This window comes from Branchiostoma belcheri, unplaced genomic scaffold, assembly GCF_001625305.1.
Source record: "Branchiostoma belcheri isolate BF01 breed outbred unplaced genomic scaffold, Haploidv18h27 scaffold26, whole genome shotgun sequence".
NCBI classification, from domain to species: Eukaryota; Metazoa; Chordata; class Leptocardii; order Amphioxiformes; family Branchiostomatidae; genus Branchiostoma; species Branchiostoma belcheri.
In genome coordinates this window covers 2,856,320-2,877,895 of record NW_017803865.1, presented here as the reverse complement: position 1 = coordinate 2,877,895, position 21,576 = coordinate 2,856,320, and the positions used below count along the sequence as shown (strand labels likewise).

Below are 21,576 nucleotides of genomic sequence, written 5' to 3'. Positions count from 1 at the left end.
CTGAAATCGTAATGGCTTGTTAGTTACATCGTATAATATTTTGAAAGTTACTGTTAACTGTTTCCATTCCAAGAATGTTGATGGACTGATTTATATTTTTAATTAGATACATTGTGCAAAAATCAATGTGATAATAAACATCTCTATACTGTCCAAATGCTTTTCAAAATAACATTTAGTTGCTATACATTATTGTCTGTTTTATATTTAGGTAGCACTATATACATTGTATTTCTTTTCTTGTGGGCAGATTGGTTTTCTTGCTACAAGAACAGAGTCAGCTCTTATTTCAAGAAATCTTTTCTTGTGTACAGAATGGTTTTCTTACTACAAGAACAGTTAGCTCTTAGTTCAAGAAATCTTTCCTTGCGTGGAGAATGGTTTTCTTGCCACAAGAAGAGTTAGCTCATAGTTCAAGAAATCTTTTCTTGTGGGGAGAATGGTTTTCTTGCTACAAGAACAGTTAGATCTAATAGTTCAAGAAATCTTTTCTTGTGTACAGAATGGTTTTCTTACCATAAGAAGAGTTAGATCTTAGTTCAAGAAATCTCTTCTTGTGGGCAGAATGGTTTTCTTGCTACAAGAACAGTTAGCTCTTAGTTCAAGAAATCTTCTTGTGGGGAGAATATTTTTCTTGCTACAAGAAGAGTTAGATCTTAGTTCAAGAAATCATTTCTTGTGTACAGAATGGTTTTCTAGAAAACTTAGAAATTCTTACTGCAAGAATAATATTCTAAGGATATTTAGTCCAAGATACATAAGAAAAGAAATCTTACCACAAGAAAAATATGCTAAAATGCAGTTTCTTGAAATTCTTGTCTCATGGACAAGATTTTTTTCTTGGGTGAAGAATAATTTTCTCAGTGGAAGAAAAGTTTTCTTCTCTGAAGAAAAACAAGATTGGCATTTTTGGTAGTGTACTTCTACCTGTAGAGGACTGCTGTCACCATTTACAGAAAGCCAGTATTGTATTGAAGTTTTATAGCAAATACAAGATTACTTGCATGACTGTAACATTAGGTATAATGGCAATGAATTCGAAACTAGTTCATAGTTAACAGTTACTCTACGTACCTCGTCCTTCTTCTCCACAATGTATCCGTAGATCTTGCTGCCTCCATCGCTGTATGGCGGCTGCCACAGCAGGCTCACAGACTCGCGTGTTGTCTCCAGGACCTGTAGGTATAACGTAATATTCTTATTATCATTGTTACTGTTATTACTAATGTTAATTTAATATTATTCTTCTTTTAACTACCCAAACCCACAAATTTTTCAAAAAGGTGGGACATTACGTCTTCCTTGTTTACAAAAGACATAGTTTTAGACATAAATATATTTTTAGACCTTTTATGTAGATTTTGAAGTTATTTTGTACTCCAGATCTGTTTCTATGTTAACTTCCTTCTACAGGCATCAAAGGTGTCATCATTGTTACAGTGCTATTGTTCCTTTAACTACCCAAAATCCACAAATTTGGGAAAAGGTGGGACATTACGTCTTCCATGGTTTACAAAAGACAAGTCAAACCCTTCAGACATAGTTTTAGACATATATAGCTATAGCTATAGACAACTACCTTTTATTATGTGGATTTTGAAGTTATTTTGTACTCTTGTTTCTATGTTAACTTCCTTCTACTGGCATCAAAGGTGTCTACACACTCTGACACAACCATAAATAACATTATGACATAAAATAATATTAAATAAACAAACCTCTGCGTTCTGCGGAGCCTGGGGCTTCCCGACGGGATCCCGCGCCAACACCGGCATGCAGGACGGGGAGAACTTCCCGCGCCCGGCCTCGTTCTCTGCAGCCACACGGAAGTCGTACTCCAGACCCTCCGTCAGGTCCTCGTGGGCAAGTTCAGTGTCGCGCACCAGGGCACGGTTTATACGCTGCCACCTGGGGGGAGGGGCAACAACAGGGTTAGCACAAATATTCAAACAGGGTTCTGATTTTCTGAATATATTCTGAATGTTTTTTAGTTTCTAAATTTGGTGTAGATGAGAGATTTTCCATGCTGAGAATCAGTAATATGTAAATCACAGGAAGGAAAATGATGCACAGGGGGACGAAGCATCAAACCTAAAAAGGCAAGTGGAAATCTGATGTAATGTACAATGTTTTTGCAGTGCTTTTAGTTCGAGGGATTTACAAGAGGACCAGAAATTACACACTCTTAAATCTAGTACATAAAATATGAAACAAAACATTTCACAGCTTCATGTATACAATGTAGAATTAAAGAAGTTTCAATAACAGCCTTTAATTCTAATGAGTCTTGTATTTCCTTGCTACATGTACGTTTATGTAATGTACAATTGTTAAAATGCAAACAGAAAACTCCCTTGTTTCTGACCTCATGGCGCTGTGTTCCTTCCTCTCGACGACGTAGCCGAGGATCTCGGAGCCTCCGTCAGACTCGGGAGCCTCCCAGGTGATCACACACGTCTCACAGGTAACATCCTTAATAACAGGCTTAGACGGCTGGGTGGGGACGTCTGTGAGAAGGAAGAGGTTAAGGAGAGTAAGATTTAAGAAACAAACATTTACTAGTAGGTAGAAGCCTTGAATAATATCTATTTCAGTATATTTTATTATACTATAAGGTGATGACACACGTCTGCACGTCACATCCTTAATCACTGGCTTAGACGGCTGGGTGGGGACGTCTTTAGGGAGGAAGGGTTTAAAGGAGAGTAAGATTTAAGAAACAAACATTTACTAGTAGGCAGAAGCCTTGAATAATATCTATTTCAGTATATTTTATTATACTATAAGGTGATGACACACGTCTGCACGTCACATCCTTAATCACTGGCTTAGAAGGCTGGGTGGGGACGTCTGGAAGGAAGGGTTTAAATTCAAGATGTATTTTATTGCACATTGTTACAGTGAGGGAGCCACTGAAATGCACAATACTGTCATATTAGCTTTTATACTGTTTATTGCACTTTATATTTATAGGTTCCAATGATTAAAACAAGCATAGCATTATCACACATTGCATTTACATTTGATTGATAAAAGCCTTGTATAACGTTCTATTGCAGTCAGTTGTACGGTAAGTTTTAGGTTTTCCTTTGTAATCAAAGAAAATTGTATTCTAGTCAAAAGGATTGAAAAAAGAATGTAAGAAAAGTCTATTGATGTTGACTGATACGTTTCAGCGTAGAAGTTGTATCAGATTCTACAAATCTTGTCAGCAGGACGGTCTACTCACCGAATGAGTGTTTGGCGATGATAGGCTCGGAGACGAGCGGCTCGCCGGGTCCGTTGTAGTTGACGGCGCGAACGCGGAAGATGTAAGTCTCCTTGTGCTTCAGCTTGGTGACCTTGTGGGTCGTCTTACGCACTGCTGCACTGACCTTCATCCAGGCACCGGGGACCTGTGGGGGGAGGGGGGCATTTAAAATCTTTCCACAAAACATGGCAGTTTCTATCTTGGGAGAAATTGTACTTCATATTCTAATGTTATACACACTGTTTAACCTTCTCCCTGCTGGCTAACTTCATAATGAATGCAACCGAGGAGCCAAAAGGCTGCCTTAGCAGCCTGAAGGTTAATGGCCCTGTCCCTAGTGCTGAAACCAAGGTGATTCTTGCTAACCCCATAAACCTTTCCAAAGTGGTGCCAAATGGCTAACTTGGCATGATAAAGCATTTAAGAGAGAGGTACACATATATGCTGTAAGATACATAAGTGCATTGCTTATAGACTTACTAGTAATGTAGCTTGATTCAAGATAAAACAAATCTATGGACAGAAAAAATTACGTAAAATTGAGTCATGGGAAGGCTACACAGTAATTTATAACCATCTTAATACAGTAATTGAAACGTGTATTGTTTGCTAATGTTAAGTGTCTAGGATGACTTGAATGAAGAATGTGTTTACCTTGACATCACACTTGTCTATGATATAGTTAGTGATGGGCAGGAAGCAGTGACAGGCTACAAAGTAGTTTATGTGCACGTTGATGACTGAAACATGTGACTGTATGATTTGCTAATGTTAAGTGTCTAGGATGACTTGAATGAAGAAAAAGATGTGTGCTGACCTTGACATCACACTTGTATATGATATAGTTAGTGATGGGCAGGAAGCAGTGACAGGCTACAAAGTAGTTTATGTCCACGTTGATGACTGAAACATGTGCATAATTTGCTAATGTTAAGTGTCTAGGATGACTTGAATGAAGAATGTGCTGACCTTGACATCACACTTGTCTATGATATAGTTCGTGATGGGCAGGCCTCCGTTGTCAGCAGGTGTGTCCCAGGTGAGAACACAGTTCTCAGGTGTGACGTCTGATACCTTCAGCGGACCCATGGGTACACCAGGTACAGCTGAGGAATCAAAGGATGTAATCATTTGTCAAGTTATTGGACAAACTTCTTAATTATGGCTTTACTGTAGAGTAAAACTCATGGAAAGATGTAACAGTTGCATAAATTTGTATTTTTAACTTTAAAAAGTGCTTTAAGGTCAATAAAAGGAATAAAGATTCTTTCCAATTCGACAAAATTTTCTCAAAAGTTTGCACAAATAAAACCTTACATTTCTATGATGGGTTTTACAATTTTCTAGCTTTCTTTCAATGTACATGCAGTAAAAACTCTTTATACGGTGTCTTGAAATCCTTACCTTGCACATTGACATCAACAGCCACTTTTTTTTTCAGAAATAAGCTTTTAAATTCTCCAATATGGGCTGCATGATTTCCTAGCTTTCTTTCAACATACATGCAGGAAAGACTCTGTATAAGCTATCCTGAAACCCCTACCTTGCACATTGACGTCCACAGACACGCTCGCCTCTCCGTAGTCGTTCTTGACCGTGAAGGTGTAGCGGCCGGTGTCGGCGCGGACACAGTTCTTAATCAGCAGTGTCCTGGTCTTCTCCTTCTTTATGATAGACGTTCTGTCTGACCGCATCAGTGGCTGGAGTGGAAGGGACAACAAAAAGATATTTTTACAATCTATGTCTAGCCCTCAGAAGATGGGGAACAACAGACAATGAACCAGACAGTGAGTGTGAGTGTTTTTATTGTAACAAAGTTGTCTTTTGCTCAAAAATGGGGAAAATCTATGGTGCTGTACAGGCTTTTCCTTACCAATTTAGCTCAGTGCAAGGCTAAAAGACAACTTCTAAGCACTGTACTAAGTTTGGGTTACTGGATAAAGCATCTCTTCTCCCTAAGTCAAAAACATCAATGTTGGAGACAAGCTCAACTGAGAGTGAGGACAAACTGCCCCAAAGGAAGAAGCAATCTGTAGAATGTTCAGGCTTAACAGTAAAGTGTTACCGATTCTCTACACATTCAGTTCCACCAGCTATAGCAAAGACTTTTCTGTTAAGTACATGTTACAAACTCACTACACATTTCAGCAGTACGACCAGATATAAACCACTGATGAAAACCCACCTTTCTGCCAAGATGCCATTCCGTGGAAGGCTCAGGCTTGCCGGCGAAGTGCATGGTCAGTTCAATGTTCCTGCCAGCCTGGTAGGTCATCTGGTTCTTCAGGTTCAGGTCAAGCTGGGCTTTGGGTGGGGCTGGGGGGAGAAAGACATTCTTGTAAAATACTTTTCTTCAAGAACAGTTATAGTGTAAGACTGTAAGATCATTTCCAGTATGTTTTAGCTGCAGAGAGAAAGAAATTTGGAGACAATATCTAAATGTGGACAATGTGGTCTTTTCTTAGGAGGGATAGTTGTAAATTAAAAGCAATTTCATTTTGTAGAGCACACATCTAACAGCTAACAAGACCATCAAGAATGGTAAAGCTTTAAAATTCTAGAACTGAAAATTGGTGCCATTGTATGTATGTGTGTCTAATTATTCGGCCATTCTGGCACAACAGACAGTCAACCGATTTTATCCACCCTTCTCTGAATTCTGGTTTTATGCAACCTTCTTCTTGTTCATACATACAGAAAGGAAATTTTTTAAAGTGAAATGCTTGTGAAAGTGACTCACAGATGTCGTCCTTGCAGATGACAGGGATGGTAGGGTCGGAGTAGTGTCCCAGGATGCCCGCGGCATTCTTGGCGCGGATGCGGAACTCGTACTTGGCCTCCTTAATCAGACCCTTCACAACGTACTCACGCGTGTTCACAATGCCTGGGGGGAAAGACAGCATTTTTGATTAGCAAACTACCATTTATTAGTGTTTCTGCAATTACTTAACTTCAATCTGCTACTAATTGTACTCCTCTACTTCGACAGTTAAGCTGATAACAAGTCAAGTTTTTCCTTTTCAACTAATAGTATACCTTCTAAACTATGACCAGAGTTGATATTTTGCTGATCTGCTCATCCTTTGTATCATTTCACTCAAGACTCAAGCCAGTGTTTCCAGTTGAACTTTACTCATCGATGAACAGAAAGTATTGTTATCAACATCAATCGATTATCTATCAATAAGAAGGTTGGTGTTTTCACTGACCTGCGCGGCAGTACACCCAGTGTGCGTTTTCCTTATCCTTCTGAAGGGGATACTTATTAGCTAAGCTACAGTTTTTCCTTCTAAACTATGACAGAAGTTTGGAGTTTTCCCTGACCTGGGTGGCAGTAGACCCACTGAGCGTTCTCCTTGTCCTTCTGAAGGGGATACTTATTAGCTAAGCTACAGTTTTTCCTTCTAAACTATGACAGAAGTTTGGAGTTTTCCCTGACCTGGGTGGCAGTAGACCCACTGAGCGTTCTCCTTGTCCTTCTGCAGCCTCTCCACGATGTAGCCGACAATCCTGGCGCCCCCGTCGGTGAGAGGAGCGTGCCAGGCCAGCGTGACGGAGGCACGACTCACGGCCAACACGCGCACGTTCTGCGGAGGAGACACGGGGTCCACGGCTAGGACCAGCCCTGAGGACAGAGGGAAGGAAAGAACAGGTTACAGACGAGTAACATACAGGTCAGCGTGACGGAGGCGCGACTCACGGCCAACACGCGCACGTTCTGCGGAGGAGACACGGGGTCCACGGCTAGGACTAGCCCTGAGGACGGAGGCAATGTTGAAACAAAAAGTTACAAACCAGAATCATTATCATGCTAACACTTGCAAAGCAAATGCCTAATGTTTACCTTCTCATGGTCTAGCCTAAGAAACTACTGATCTGTTTATTCTTACTCAAACACATTCATACATTAGTATGTGGTGACCAGCCCTTCCCACTCTGTCCTGCAACTTGCTACATAATGTCACCCAACATCACAGAGTGACTGATACAGCACCAGTTACCATGGTGACAGATGTCTGGTTCAGGTCATTGACCTTTTTTAGATATTGATGTCAACAGGTAACCGAATTAAAAAAAACAGGTTGCTACAAGATTAACTGAGAAAGCTTACCTGAAGGCTCGCTGTGCTTGCTATTGCCAGCGGCATTCACGGCGTAGACGCGGTAATCGTACTCGCTTCCCACGTTTAATCCTGCCGCTTGGACCTCGCACTTCTTCACGGGGTAACGCGTGACGCGCATCCAGCGGTTGGACGTGCGCTCCTTCTTCTCCACCACGTAGCCGGTGACCTCTGACCCACCGTCTTCCGCGGGTTTGTCCCAGGTGATCCTCATCGACTCCTTTGTCACGTCTGACACCTTGATGTTCAGGGGCGGACTTGGGGGGTCTGGAAGGGACACAAAACAGTCATAAAATGTTTCTAGGAATATAGGACAGTTGTAGGCTGTTTCTAGGCAGTTCAACACAGAACAGTTTTAAAATGTTTCCCAGAACATAGAGCTCACTCACTCACAGAACAGACGTAACATTTTTCTAGGAGCACAGAACAGATGTAAAATGTTTCCAAGAATATAAAACAGTTGTTAAAGGTTTCCAGGAATGCAGAACAGTTGTAGAAACTGTAGAAGTTGTAAAAAGCTTTAAAATCTTTTTTTAAAGAATCAGCTCTTTTGTCCAACTGAGAAATCAGCACCAAGGACAGATCCAACAAAATTCTACTACAAAAAAAGTACACGGTTTACTTATTGATTGTGTGAATCACCAACTAATTCCTGCTGTCTAACCCCATAGCTAATCCAAATTTAGTGCTTAACAGCTTCTTTAGCATGCTGAAGGTTCACAAAATGCTCACCAAACGGATGTTTGGCTACAACAGATCCAGACTTCAAAGCTTCTCCGACACCGAACTTATTCTCAGCACTGATGCGGAAGAGATACTCCGTCCCCTCCACCAGTTTGGGCACTCTCAGACTTGTCCTCTTGACACTGGAGCTGACGTAGACCCAGCTCACCCCGCGGTTGTCAGACTTCTCTACCACGTAGTTGTTGATGGAGGCTCCGCCGTCCTCGGTGGGAGGCTGCCAGCTGATGCTGATAGCGTCCGGACAGATCTCGTCAAACACGACCGGTCCAACCGGTGGTGCCGGACGGCCTGTATATACAATCATCAACATCAGGTTAGAACACAAGCAAACAATCATCATCATCAGTCATAGCTGATGCTGATGGCGTCCGGACAGATCTCGTCAAACACAACCGGTCCAACCGGTGGTGCCGGACGGCCTGTGGAGGCAATCATCAACAGGTAAGAAAACCATATCCGAATTTGAAATAGTGCTTTTTTTATACCTCTATTTTGTATTACATGAATGTTCAATACTTCTTGCTATACATTGTACGAACAGTGTACGATCGAAGCAAAGTTCAACGGGTCAGAAAATACATTAAACTGTTTCTGACACAAGGATCAAAAGATTAGAAAACTATGTCTGAATTTGAGACAATTCCTCTGTTTTGCACTATATTCATAGTTATTGCTATACACTCAGTGAACTGTGAACGACCACCATGTAATTATGTTCTTCAATCTGTTTTTCATTTTGGGATCTTCAAGAACAGTAGGGTCCTGTAAGATTATTTACAGCATGTTTTAGTTGCAGACAGAAAGGAATGGGCAGACAACATTTCAAAATGTATCTGTACAAAGAAAACCTTGAAGTTTAAACATAAAAACAACAAGTATGACCCCTTACCTAGAACGTTGATGTTGATCTCAGCAGTGGCCTCTCCGGCGTGGTTCTCAGCCTTGACGGTGTATTTCCCGCGGTCTGCCTTTCGGACCTTCCTCACAAGCAGCGTCGTGTGCACGTGGTTAGTCTTCACCACCACGCTGTCGCTCTCGCGAAGCACGCCAAGACCGCGCATCCAGGTGACCTTTGGCCTTGGCACGCCGACCAATGGCAGGGCCACGGTCAGGTCCTTGCCTTCCTTCACGGTGAAGGTATCACCCTTCAGTTCGGTCAGGTCAAATCCAGCAGGAACTGTGGTGAGAGACAAAGTGTTACCGGTAGTCTCCATCAAACATTCTTTGAAATAGGAGTTGGCTGTTGTGTTCTACCATGTAAAATTTGCATTGTGACTACTGTCTAACAGATATGCTTATGGTAGCATCTTTAACTGTATTGCTATGATAATCTGAAGCAAGTATTTACTCAAATGTGGGAGTTAACAACATTTTGCATCATCAGTGTTTCCTGAATTAGATGTTCCCCTCTACAATACTGAATTTCTAGTTGTGAATTGATCTGAAGTAAGATGGTAGTTTTAACATTGTTTTACAACAAACACAATTATATCATCAGGCTGTGTTTCATAATAAAGCACAAACCAGTTAAAAGTGAATCATTGTACTGAAAGCCTTAGAAGACTTTTGAAGATAAGTCTAAGACTTCAGACTTACTGATGAGTTCCTTGCAGACGACCGGTCCGACTTCTGCGGGGTTGCTCTGTGCGCCCACGTTCAGCGCGGAGACGCGGAACTTGTACTCCTCGAACTCCGTCAGGCCTGTGGCCGTGTAGCGGGTCAGACTCAGGGTGGTCAGACGCACCCAGCCCATCTCCTGGGGTGGGAACGAAGGAATGGTTAAACAAATGTAGGTTAACGTATTAAAAAGTTCTGCTGCAGCATGAAGGAAAGGCTGCCAGGGGGGTCCGAAAATTACCTTAATGACAATCCACTCCATAGCTTCTCGAGTTATGCGTCAAATCAAGCATATGTCTGGCAAATAGCTACCAAAAGCAATAGGAAAAATGTGCATAATACCTAATATTGGTGTACTAACAGTATTTGTCTTCTACAATTTAGACATCTTTCCATGACAATCCTTACATACTTAAGTTTAACATTCTCCTGTCTAACGCCAAGAAAACTAGTAGACACATTCAGTGACAAAGTACTATGGTGAAGGTTAACTATCTCACCTCCTGGCTTGTCTGCAGCACCTCGATCAGGTACGATGTAACGCGGCTGCCACCGTCAAACTCTGGCTTCTGCCAGGCAAGTGACACAGTCATCGGCGTCACCTCTGTTATCCTCAGGTTCCTCGGAGACTCAGGGGCATCTAGTGGTGTGGATTCAATGTAAAAAATAATCAATAACTTGGGACAAAGTTTTAAGGGCTGATGATCAGCAGAAAAGGTATAATGCATTGGTTGAATCATTGTTTAAAAGCTCATTTTGTTTGCATTTAGTTTCTCAAAATTGAAATAAATGATAAATATAAAATTAATATGGTCCTTTTATCTAATTCTAAACTTGATTTTAATCTATAATAATAATATTTTGTGCAGAAAAAAGACTGACATGCAAGTATCTCTGTTAGCACTTCTCATGTACCTAACTGGGTGACTGTTTATTTCTCTTGCATCATGGCAAAGTCTTACTTTAAGGAATATTTTAGCCTGGTAGCAGACTTATGGAAAGGGCTACATTTATCCTGGTATTAGACTTACCGACAGGGTCCATCACTTGGAAGTAATGTTAGATTTAGCCTGGCAGTAGGCGTACTGAGGTTTGATATAGCCTGTTATCAGACTTACCGACAGGTCCATCACTTGGAAGTAATGTTAGATTTAGCCTGGCAGTAGGCTAACTGAGGTTTGATATAGCCTGTTATCAGACTTACCGACAGGGTCCATGGCGAGGATGGGCTCGGTGGTCTCAGCAGGAAGACCTGCTCCGTAGTCGTTCACTGCCATCACGCGGAAGTAGTAGAAGTTACCCTCTACCAGCTTCGGAACCCTGCAAGGTCAAGGTAGAAAAACATCAGAAGGAATCTTGGAAACACTTCAAGACCTCATTTTCGTTAACAAGACATCTTTTGTGATATTGTCTTAAGAAAAGACTAAACCTCCAATGACCCAACATATTTTCCAAGAAATACTTAAAAATAGCATGGACATTTTAAGAATATGACAGTCCTGTAAGATAATAGATAGTATGAACACATTTTATGATTATTTATTTATGTCTTAAGAATTTAGTCCTCACCTGTAGTTAGTCTTGTAGATGTTCTCAGCCACAGTTTTCCAGGTGCGGCGAGACTGCTCACGGATCTCCAAGGTGTAACCCGAGATGTTGCGTCCCCCGTCCTTCAGTGGTACGGTCCAGGTGACCAGGGCAGAGGTCGCCGTGATCTCCATGACCTTGATGGGCAGAGGAGCCCCAGGTGTGTCTGTGGAACACAACAGGCAGGTGAGAAACTAGGAAGGTAACATTCGGACTAGCCTAGCAAAACTACTAACTGTGGCACTGTTTATTTTCACTCAAATATATTCATATATATATGGTGACCAGCCCCTCCGTCTGTCCTGCAACTTGCTAAATGAATTTACATGACTTAATCCAACACTAGTGTCTGCTACAGCACCAGTTACCATGGTGACAGCCATCTGGTGAAGGTCATTGACCTTATTTGTTTGGAATAAAAGAAGAGGAAATGGAGCAATTTTTCCCCCTTCAATCTGCAAACATTAAGGTTAATATGAAAAGGTTTGATATAGTTTAATTCTGAGTAATTCAGCAACTCAGATTTCTCTTAAGCTTACATCCTTGAGGCAAAGGAAAAAATGACACATTTCCTACCAACCCTTCTCAGATTGTCTAAGGCCTAAGGCACCAAGTACCTTGACAATGAAGCTGATGTCTTATTTATGAAATCTTGCATTATCTACATGTAAGACATCCACCGAGTACTTTGACTATGAAGATGATATCTTATTTCTGAGATCTAAGACCCTTACCGAGTACTTTAACGATGAAGTTGGCGTGTCCGGCGCCCTCCGAGTTCTCCATGGACATCTGGAACTTGCCGGCGTCGCGCCGGTCGCAGCCCTCGATGATCAGCTGCGTGCACCACAGCTGGTTCGTCACCTCAATCGTCTCGATCTTAGCACGGTTCTCCAGGTCACTGGGGGGCACATTTTTACTTAGTATAACTTTGAAACAATAGTTTCGTAAGTAGAGTTCTAAATGCTTCATATATACTCGTAAAAGAAGGATGCTTTTCCAATACATCTTTGAGGAAAGTCACCAAAGTCTCAAGAATTGTTGAGTTTGAATAGATCACAAAATATTTAATGTAGTTGTTGATACAAAAAGTATTTTACTCATTGTGATACAACAATGGCCAGAGTAGAGCTCCTATAAGACCATTGTCTGAAGGTCTGTATTACTCAAAGTGATGATTTTCTAGACAATACAAGGATTTTACCAAAGTCACCGAATTCTGTGCATGTACCCAGGTTTAGTCTAAAAAGGTCCATGCACTGAATGTGTCCCTTGTAAAAGAACACAGATAACATATTAGCTAAATAAATGAAAGGGATAAATGAAAGGGAAAAGACAATGTGTTCCCACCTGTCTTCCTTCTCCCAGATGATGTCTGGCATGGGCCTGGCGCGGAAGTTGCACCAGAGTCTGAGCTGGTCGCCGCCCTTAAAGGTGACGGCGCGCTTCATCATGGCATCCATGTGCAGCTGGGGCGGTTCTGTGGAAGGAATATTCACAAGTTAAGCCAAGTCTAAGTTCATTACACATCAGTTGTAACAGGTACAATGTAAGGCAAAATGTTGTATAAGGCTATTAGGTAATCAAACTTTGTATATACTGTGTCTTCTATGACCTGGGCTTTACAGGGAATCAAACACTATGGTTCTTTGCTCTAACCATTAAATTATGATTATGCCCCATTAATATACAATAATCCTGTGTCCCACTCACCAACCATGTCCCTGGGTGCCACGAGACCGGGCAGCTCGGCAGGTTGTCCCACAGAGCCTCCCTCGTTAATGGCAGACACACGGATTCTGTACGGCTGTTCCTGACCATTACCCCACTATAATTATACTGTAACAATAATCCTGTGTCCCACTCACCAACCATGTCCCTGGGTGCGACGAGACCGGGCAGCTCGGCAGGCTGGCCCACAGAGCCACCCTCGTTAATGGCAGACACACGGATCCTGTACGGCTGTTCCTCCTTCAGCTCTGTGATGTCCAGCTCCATGGCCCGGATCATGGACGTCTGGTGGCACTTCAGCCACACTACGTCACCTGCAGGTGAAAAATATTTCATCTTAGATCTAATGTACTACACAATAACATCTTCTACAAAGGGAACAGTCTTGCTTTATTCTTAAATCTTAGATCTTGTACCAAAGGATAGTCTTCTACAAGGGGGAAGAACGGTCTCACGTAATGTAGAATCTTCTTCTAAATATCTTCTACAAGTGGAAGAAGATTCTCTCTTACATGTAAATCTTGTTCTAAAGACGATCTTGTTTTAAAGCATCAATGTCTGTTGCAAGGGGAAGAAGAGTCTCATTTACTACTTAAATATTAAATCTTATTCTAAAGAAGATAGACCTTGTTTCAAAGATCTTAAGTTTTCTAGACACAAGATTTCAGTGTCCTTTGTATCCGTAAAGTGAGGACTTTTCAGTAGGGCTGACAAGGTGAAGGAAGATCTTAAAAACAAACAAACAAACAAACAAGCAAACAAACAAACAGCCCACCTTCCAGACTGACTCCCTCCAGCATCTCCACGACGTAACCGACGATACGGGATCCTCCGTCCCTCTCAGGCGGTCCCCAGCGGATGCTGATGGACGTCTTGGTCTTGTCTGTCACTTCTGGTACCTCAGGCGGGCTGGGTTTGGCTGGAGGGGAAGGTTTACAGATTTATTATGACATTCAACCTCTATCATGCATCATTTCATTGTTTAATAATTTATTCCAATTGTGATATACTATTTTTCATAAGCAGTGTTTATGGTAAAAAGAACTGAGCAAGCAATGTTTACAAATCCAATAAAACATCCAAGAGATATTGCTTAATCTCTGCTAGAATCCTAAGAAAAAGGAAGCAGATGCTACACATTTTCAAAGATGATTTGTGTTTCTTTGAATCAAACCCGAGAAGTAAAGATTATAGGTCTTAAGGCCACACCAATTTAATTTGTTGGTTCTCGGATTCGCCTCTTCGTTTTTTTCTGATTTGCAAAAAAAAAAAAAATTGATTCTGGTCCTTAATCAACTGAAAAATGCTCATGTTTTGCCCCCCAACAGTTGAGGAAAGTCCTTTTCTTCCTAGTTGTTACAGTTTTCCCATCTATCATTGCAGTGGTTTGATTAAAAGTTCAAAATTCAATGTTAAAATTTTAACCCAGCCTTTTGTGTTGACTTCATGGCTCATTTTGTAGCATTTAAGCCTATAATAGGATGCCTAGACCTGTTTTTATTTTTATTTTTTTTCGCCCTGTCGCTTCATATTTTTTCTGAAAAAATCCGAGAACCAACAAATTAAATTGGTGTGGCCTAATCTTTGGTAAAATGTTGATAAAAGGAAGCTAAGCATTTCCCATAGCTATAGAATGTTAACTAAGGCATTGGTCATCCTGGACTATGAGGGACGAACAAGAGAAGAAGAATGTTATCAGAAGTATATCAAATAATACATTCTTGTCAAAGTTAGAAGTAAAAGGTCTTAGACACAGTTTAAGAAACGCTCCTTACTTGAGGGGTCCCTGACGATGATCGGTTCGCTGGCAGGGCTGGGTTTGCTCTTGCCGGCGATGTTCTCAGCGATGACGCGACACTGGTACTCCTCCTTATCCCAAACATCCGACATCCTCAGCTGCAGCTCCTCAATCACACCGCGGTGGGCCTTCTCCCAACGGACAGCCGTGCGCTCCTGCACATGGGGAGGTCATTTTCATTTATTTCATTTTCAAACATTTCATTTTCAAACATCTTATTCAGCTATATCAAGTACTTTTTAAACAAGCCCATTCTAGAAAACACATTAAATCAGCCATGGACTTGAGAAAAGTCACATAACTTAGGGAAAATACTGCAGCTTTGTGAAGAGACCTTCACATCAATAGCAAATAACATCATCATCATCATCATCATGTGAGCCAATAACACTGAATCACAGAGATACTTGCAATAAGACCACAACAGTTACTATACCAATACAGGATTGATATCTCTGAGCTCTCTTGCAGACAGAAGTGATCCCATTAAATGAGATTCCATAATCTGCAAATGAGAATTACTTAGAAAGCAAACTACCTTGCGCTCGACGATGTAGCCAGTGATGGGGCTGCCTCCGTCAGTCTCGGGAGCGTCCCACTTGATGGCCAGGTGATGTCTGCTCTTGTCCTTCAGGACTGGCTTCATGGGTGGAGAAGGAGGGTCTGAAACATACAAACAACATTGTCAAACACAAGTTCTCACAAAGAGGAAGCTACCAGAATTTGTTGGTACTACGTTAACAGTACACGAGGAATACAATCTCCGCATTTATATCTGTTTCTAAATATCTTCAACACATACCCGGCAGTAAAAAGAGCTGCAGTTTCCAATATCATTATGAAATGCATCACCTTAAAAACGACTGTACATCAGGATTTGCTTTCAACTTTCTATGCCAAGATTACATATGACAAGTATTATTCTCTACAACTGACTTTTGATGATCATTCACACTTGTCCTATAAAATCAATATCAACTTTTAGGAAAACCGTGGCTAAAGAAACAACCAGAAGTGCTCATGAAATAGATAAAGAAATAAATGTTGACCACCTACCGAATGGATATCTAGCCTCGATAGGATCAGACACCAGAGGCACACTGATGCCGTGCATGGTCTGTGCGAAGATGCGGAACTGGTACACCATGCCGGGTGTCAGGCGAGTGATCTTCTGCCGAGTAGACCTCACAGCCTTACTCAGCAACATCCAGTCCTGGCTCTTAGCCTCGCATCTGTGAATAATAGTCAGGATGCAAGTTCAGTTCTGTAGTCCAGTACTGCAGTATTCCATTCAGAGTCACAGCTTAACCACATTTTCAGCACTAGGGACAGTACCAATACAACCAGAGAACTGAAGTATTCCTTGGGTTTTCATTCAGAACAACAACAGACCCTATCAGACTGTAATAGTATTCCAGATATTTCCATTCAAATCTACAATATAACCACATTTTCAGCACTAGGGACAGTACCAATACAACCAGAGAACTAAAGTATTCCTTGGGTTTTCATTCAGAACAACAGACCCTATCAGACTGTAATAGTATTCCAGATATTTCCATTCAAATCTACAATATAACCACATTTTCAGCACTAGGGACAGTACCAATACAGCCACAGAACATTACAAACTGTAGTATTCCAGTGGTTGTCATTCAGAACAACAACAGAACCTATCAAACTGTAGTTTTCCAGTGATTTCCATTCAGAACTACCATTTCACCAGACTTTCAGCACCAGGGACAGTACCAAAACAATCACAACTTTACAAACTGTAGTACGGGTTCCACCGGTTTTCATTCGGAAGGACAGCAACAGAATAGTGATGCATACCGGTTCACTGGACTTGGATCCGGACTTGAAAGAATGTTTAGGTTCAAGTCCAAAAAAACCTAAAAGTCAAGAACCGAGTCCGGACTTATTACCATAAAAGACCATTTCACATACCCCTTTTCTTTCCAAACCACCTAAAACCTTCCGTAGATTGTAAAATCTTTGCTGCAAAACGAAGAAAACATTGCCATCGGGCATCGTCAAGTATTGGCCTCCATGTTATGTGGCCAAAGTTTCACCCAGACAACATTGCAAGGTTGCCAACATGCAATTTTGTATATGCCATGGGTTCAGGTCAGGACTTACAAGTCCGGACCTGAACCTAAACCTCTGGACTTGAATCCGGACCTGAACCTAAAATTGGGTTTAGGTATGCATCACTACAACAGAACCTACATGTAACAGACTAATAGTATTCCAGTGATTTCCATTGAGAATTACACCTTAACCACATTTTCCCAGAGCAGAACAGAGGTTGCAGAATATTGGTTATGCATGTAATCCTAGATGAACTAGTTCTAAACAGCACAAGTTCCCTCACCTCTCGACGATGAAGTTAGTGATGGGCGCTCCTCCGGTGTCCTCTGGAGGCTCCCAGCCGATGACACAGCCCTCGGGATGGATGTCTGTCACCCTGACTGGTCCTGCAGGGATGTCTGGTTTAGCCAGGACTGCCACCTCCGTGCGCACCTGGTGTGAAATGTAACATTATATATTATGTAAATAGTAACAATCGCAAAGAACTCTATCTAAGCACGTCGGCAGAACGTACTGCGCCTGCGCAGAACCCTGGATTTTTGTGGTTTTCGTTGGATATTTGGTCAACGTTGCATCAGAATTTTGCCTGTTGCAGACGATATCTTTTCCGACGTAACATTTCAAACTACTGTCGGAATGCTAACCTCATATGAGCAAATACAACCTTATATGAGACATTCTGCTGAAGTGCTACTCACAATACATTACGGGTTTTGCGCAGGTGCAGTACGTTCTGCCGACGTGCTCTCTATCTATATTTCTTGGTCTTCATCTTCATCTTCATCTTTGGGAGTTCAGTCTAACAGACTATCTGCGCACCTATGGAGTTCTACATGTTGATCTCTGGTGACTTCTGATTTCTTGGTTAAGACAAAAAGATAATCACAGAAAACTCCTGAGAGATGATGCATATTTTTGTTCTTTGTACACAACTGTCATAACATTCTCAGCCAAGAGAAAAGAAAAGGTACACAATTGTATTGAGATGAAAAACTTGTATATTGCACTAGTGATGGTTGTATTACAATACAAGAGTGCCGTGGCGGACTCAGAAAAGTTAAGAATAAAACCTCTGTCCTCACCTCTGCCTGTCCAGCCGGGTTCTTAACGACGATCTTGTAGATGCCGGCGTCCTCTCGGCTGGCGTGTTTCACCGTCAGAACCGTCTTTCGGCCGTACTTGATCTTCCTCATCTCCGTGGAGACGATGACGCGGTCGTTACGGGTCCAGACGATCTCCGGCTCCGGTTTTCCGGAAACCGCCGCGCCGATGTCGAACGGTTTGTTCACGAAGACCTGTGATGTACAAAATGACTATCAATAAACTGGTGGAAGTATCTGATACCAGCTCAGAAAAGAACAAGAAACAGTCATGCCTTCAAATATCAGAGTTAAATATCAACCAAGAATGAGGTGTTAAAAAACTCCAAGAACTATCGTAGATTGGAACTTGCTGCCACCAAGCACAGTTGGGGCATCATTGCTAGCTAGCTTTAAACAATAAATTAAGTGTCCTAAGTTTGAGTGTAATTGGTCGTTCGATGCTATATAGCTTTCTGTGGCCGCACCGTGTGACTGTGAAGCTGGTGTGTTACACCGAAGGGCGGTTATACCAGCTATACAGATACAGAAGCTGGTGTGTTACGCCGACGGGCGGTTATACCAGCTATACAGATACAAATAATATTATAGATACCTCGGTCTTGTCCTTGACAGAGTAGTCCAGAGAAATCTTGGGTGCGATGAGTTCATCCTTGCAGATGACAAGAGGAGTAGCAGGGGAAGGCTTGCTGCGGATTCCAGCGGCGTTCTTCGCCAGGACACGGAAGGTGTACTTCTCGTTCATCACCAGACCCTTCACCTGGAGTTTAAATAGAAGCAGCGTGTGTCAATGAGGACCTCTGGCAGAATATGTGAGAACTGCATGTCTTAGCTCAAAGACAAAATACAGTTAAAATATTGCAATGCATTCAAAAAAGTCGGACATGTCAAATGCTGTATGATAATCATTTACTTCTTTTCACTTATATTGTTCAACCACTTGGTCATGTAATAGATCAGACTCTTTTTGTAAACCTTTCATTTTGAGCTTTGACAGTTTCTAGCTGGTTACTGGAGGACCTACACCGTAGGAATAAAGTTTAAACTATTTACCTTGAAGTGCTGAGCCTTGATGATGCCTCCGTGCACCTGTACCCATGTTCCCTCCTTTGGTTCATCTCTCCACGATGTAGCCGATCACACGAGCACCGCCGTCGTAAGACGGGTAGTGCCACGAGAGCGTGACCGACGCGCGTGTGATGTCCACAACCTTGACGTCTCTCGGCTCTCCAACAGGATCGCGGGCAATGGCTGGGTACGAACTCTCGCTGTAGAAATGAATGAATGATAAGTCTATTGCAAATTCCTGCATGAATGCTAATTGCAAATAACAAGGATAAAAGAACATTGAAACAGTGTACAAAATAACTTCAAACCTACATACTAAATGGTAATTGTCTAAAACTATTGCTAAGAACTTTTTGTGCTGGATCAAAAGTTTTAACTTTAAACAAACCTGTATTTTCCCGTCGCCGGCCGCGTTGATCGCGTAGACACGGAACTCATACTCGGAGCCCTCGTTGAACCCAGCGGACTGGCAGATCAGCTTCTTGATTGGGTATTTTGTTCACCTTGACCCATCGGCGGCTGCCGCGCTCCTTGCGCTCACAGATGTATCCGGTGATCTCAGAGCCACCGTCGTTTGTCGGGAGCCTCCCACGCTCACTGACATCTGCGCCTTACTGGTGTCAAAGGCTTGGACATTGGTCGGTGCATCTGGCGGATCTGAGGGGGAATATTATTGAATTTGTTATACCTTACTGAAAGGTTTTCTTGTTTCACACACATTGAAGCACAACTCTAAAGCACTTATTGTAATAATTACAGTTAAAAGCATGGCATTGTTACAGTGACACAGTATCAAAGGTAGAAGCCTACATTGGGAAAAGCACACACCAGAAAAATATTTGCAGCAGCAGAAAGCTTGTAGATTGTAGGAATGATCTTCTTTGATGAGCAATGAGTCCAAGCAGTTGAAGTTTACTGACGATTGAAAAATTATCAAAAATCATTGCCATACAATACCATAATCTATAAAAATGTACACTTTTATTAGACAAAGCTGTTCCTAAATAAAAAGAAGAATCTGAATTGCATAGTCTGACATACCGAAAGGCAGTTTGGCAAACACGCTGGTTGATGTGAGCGCTGGTCCCACGCCGAACTTGTTCTCAGCGCTGATGCGGAAGATGTACTCCTTGTTCTCCACGAGCTTCGTGACGCGGAGGTTTGCGCGCTTGACGTTGGAGCTGACGTAGACCCAGCTCACGCCGCGGTTCTCGGTTCGCTCCACGACGTAGTTTGTGATGTAGCTTCCGCCGTCGTCCGTCGGAGGCTGCCAGTTCAGCGTGATCGACTCTGGGCCGACCTCCTCAAACTCCACTGGACCGGAGGGAACACCGGGCTTGCCTGGGAAAAAAGGGTTAATACAGTGTTCAAATTTAGGGTTAACACAGCATTACTAGTGGTAAATCTAACTTTCAAAATCTGAACCATTTTATTGCCAGAAATGAAAAGCATCAAGAACTAAATGACTTGGAAACAACAGATGAGACAGTGTTACACATCTTTTAAAATCTATCAGACAATCTGTCAGACAATGTTCTTAACTGAGACCAAAGCTACTTGAGTCAAATTTGTTAGGTGCTTTCCTCTCTAATATCCCTTCAAGTGATTTCTAGGCACTTTAAGTTTAGAAAAACAGTCCAAAAGTTTGGAAACATATCAAGATCCCTACAACATGTAGACCTCAAAAGGCATTTTCTGGTTACAACAGGTTCTACACTCACCAATAATGTTAAAGGTAACTTCAGTGCTCTCCTCTCCCAGCTTGTTCTTGATGACGACGCGGTACTTTCCGCCGTCAGCCTTGCGGATCTTGCGCACGATGAGGGAGGTGGAGTTACGCGTGTGTTTGGTCACCAGGCTGTCCGTCTCACGCAGGGGACCCAACCCTCGGAACCTTGGGGTGGTAGGGGTGGGGGTTAGTTTGAAGGTTTTGCAATCTGTCCAGAATGTAGACTTGAAAAACACAAAACTATACCCACCGTCAACTTCTGGAGATACAGTGGACTGCTAGCAATTGTTCGTAAAATCTTCATCAAAATCATATGAAAAACATCTGCTACATAAGTATGTTGGGGACAGACAAGCATTGAAACTGGAGCTAGCTATTCTTTAAGAAAAATAACTTCTGATACATTTGGTGTTTCAGAACTGTGATCAGAGGACATTTAGCATGTGCTACAAAGACAATGGTCGTCTTATTACCATGGTAAATTGCCAATGACCAACATGAGTTCTGGGAGGAACAAAGATCTAAGGTAAGGTACTTATAAGTCTAGACTAAGTCTATTGTTTTTAGAAAGAATGTTCTTGCTCACCATTCCACAGACGGTGCCGGCAGACCAGTGAAGGGCAGGACCAGGTTGACGTCTGCTCCTTCCTTCAGGGTGAAGGTGTCTCCTGCCAGGTCTGTCAGGTCAAAGTGCGGGGCCTCTGTAGGGGCAAAACAGACAAAACATCATGATCATGCAGG

General features: G+C 42.1%; 1 protein-coding gene across 1 annotated transcript in view; it reads right to left on the bottom strand.

Annotated features, from left to right (window-relative positions):
- Window positions 1–21,576, bottom strand: part of LOC109471813 (titin-like) — a 309,005-nt gene that overhangs the window by 144,971 nt on the left and 142,458 nt on the right. Inside the window, 34 exon segments of the mRNA XM_019771168.1 lie at window positions 1,075–1,176; window positions 1,719–1,908; window positions 2,366–2,507; window positions 3,230–3,395; window positions 4,220–4,356; window positions 4,794–4,950; window positions 5,436–5,566; window positions 5,991–6,134; window positions 6,690–6,875; window positions 7,362–7,637; window positions 8,103–8,402; window positions 9,004–9,291; window positions 9,711–9,870; window positions 10,232–10,371; window positions 10,936–11,051; window positions 11,301–11,484; window positions 12,053–12,219; window positions 12,669–12,798; window positions 13,187–13,363; window positions 13,825–13,968; window positions 14,825–15,002; window positions 15,386–15,510; window positions 15,904–16,079; window positions 17,222–17,370; window positions 18,021–18,233; window positions 18,634–18,798; window positions 19,092–19,155; window positions 19,157–19,311; window positions 19,501–19,605; window positions 19,607–19,696; window positions 19,699–19,763; window positions 20,148–20,447; window positions 20,828–21,000; window positions 21,422–21,536. Coding sequence (XP_019626727.1) covers window positions 1,075–1,176; window positions 1,719–1,908; window positions 2,366–2,507; window positions 3,230–3,395; window positions 4,220–4,356; window positions 4,794–4,950; window positions 5,436–5,566; window positions 5,991–6,134; window positions 6,690–6,875; window positions 7,362–7,637; window positions 8,103–8,402; window positions 9,004–9,291; window positions 9,711–9,870; window positions 10,232–10,371; window positions 10,936–11,051; window positions 11,301–11,484; window positions 12,053–12,219; window positions 12,669–12,798; window positions 13,187–13,363; window positions 13,825–13,968; window positions 14,825–15,002; window positions 15,386–15,510; window positions 15,904–16,079; window positions 17,222–17,370; window positions 18,021–18,233; window positions 18,634–18,798; window positions 19,092–19,155; window positions 19,157–19,311; window positions 19,501–19,605; window positions 19,607–19,696; window positions 19,699–19,763; window positions 20,148–20,447; window positions 20,828–21,000; window positions 21,422–21,536 — 5,510 coding nt within the window.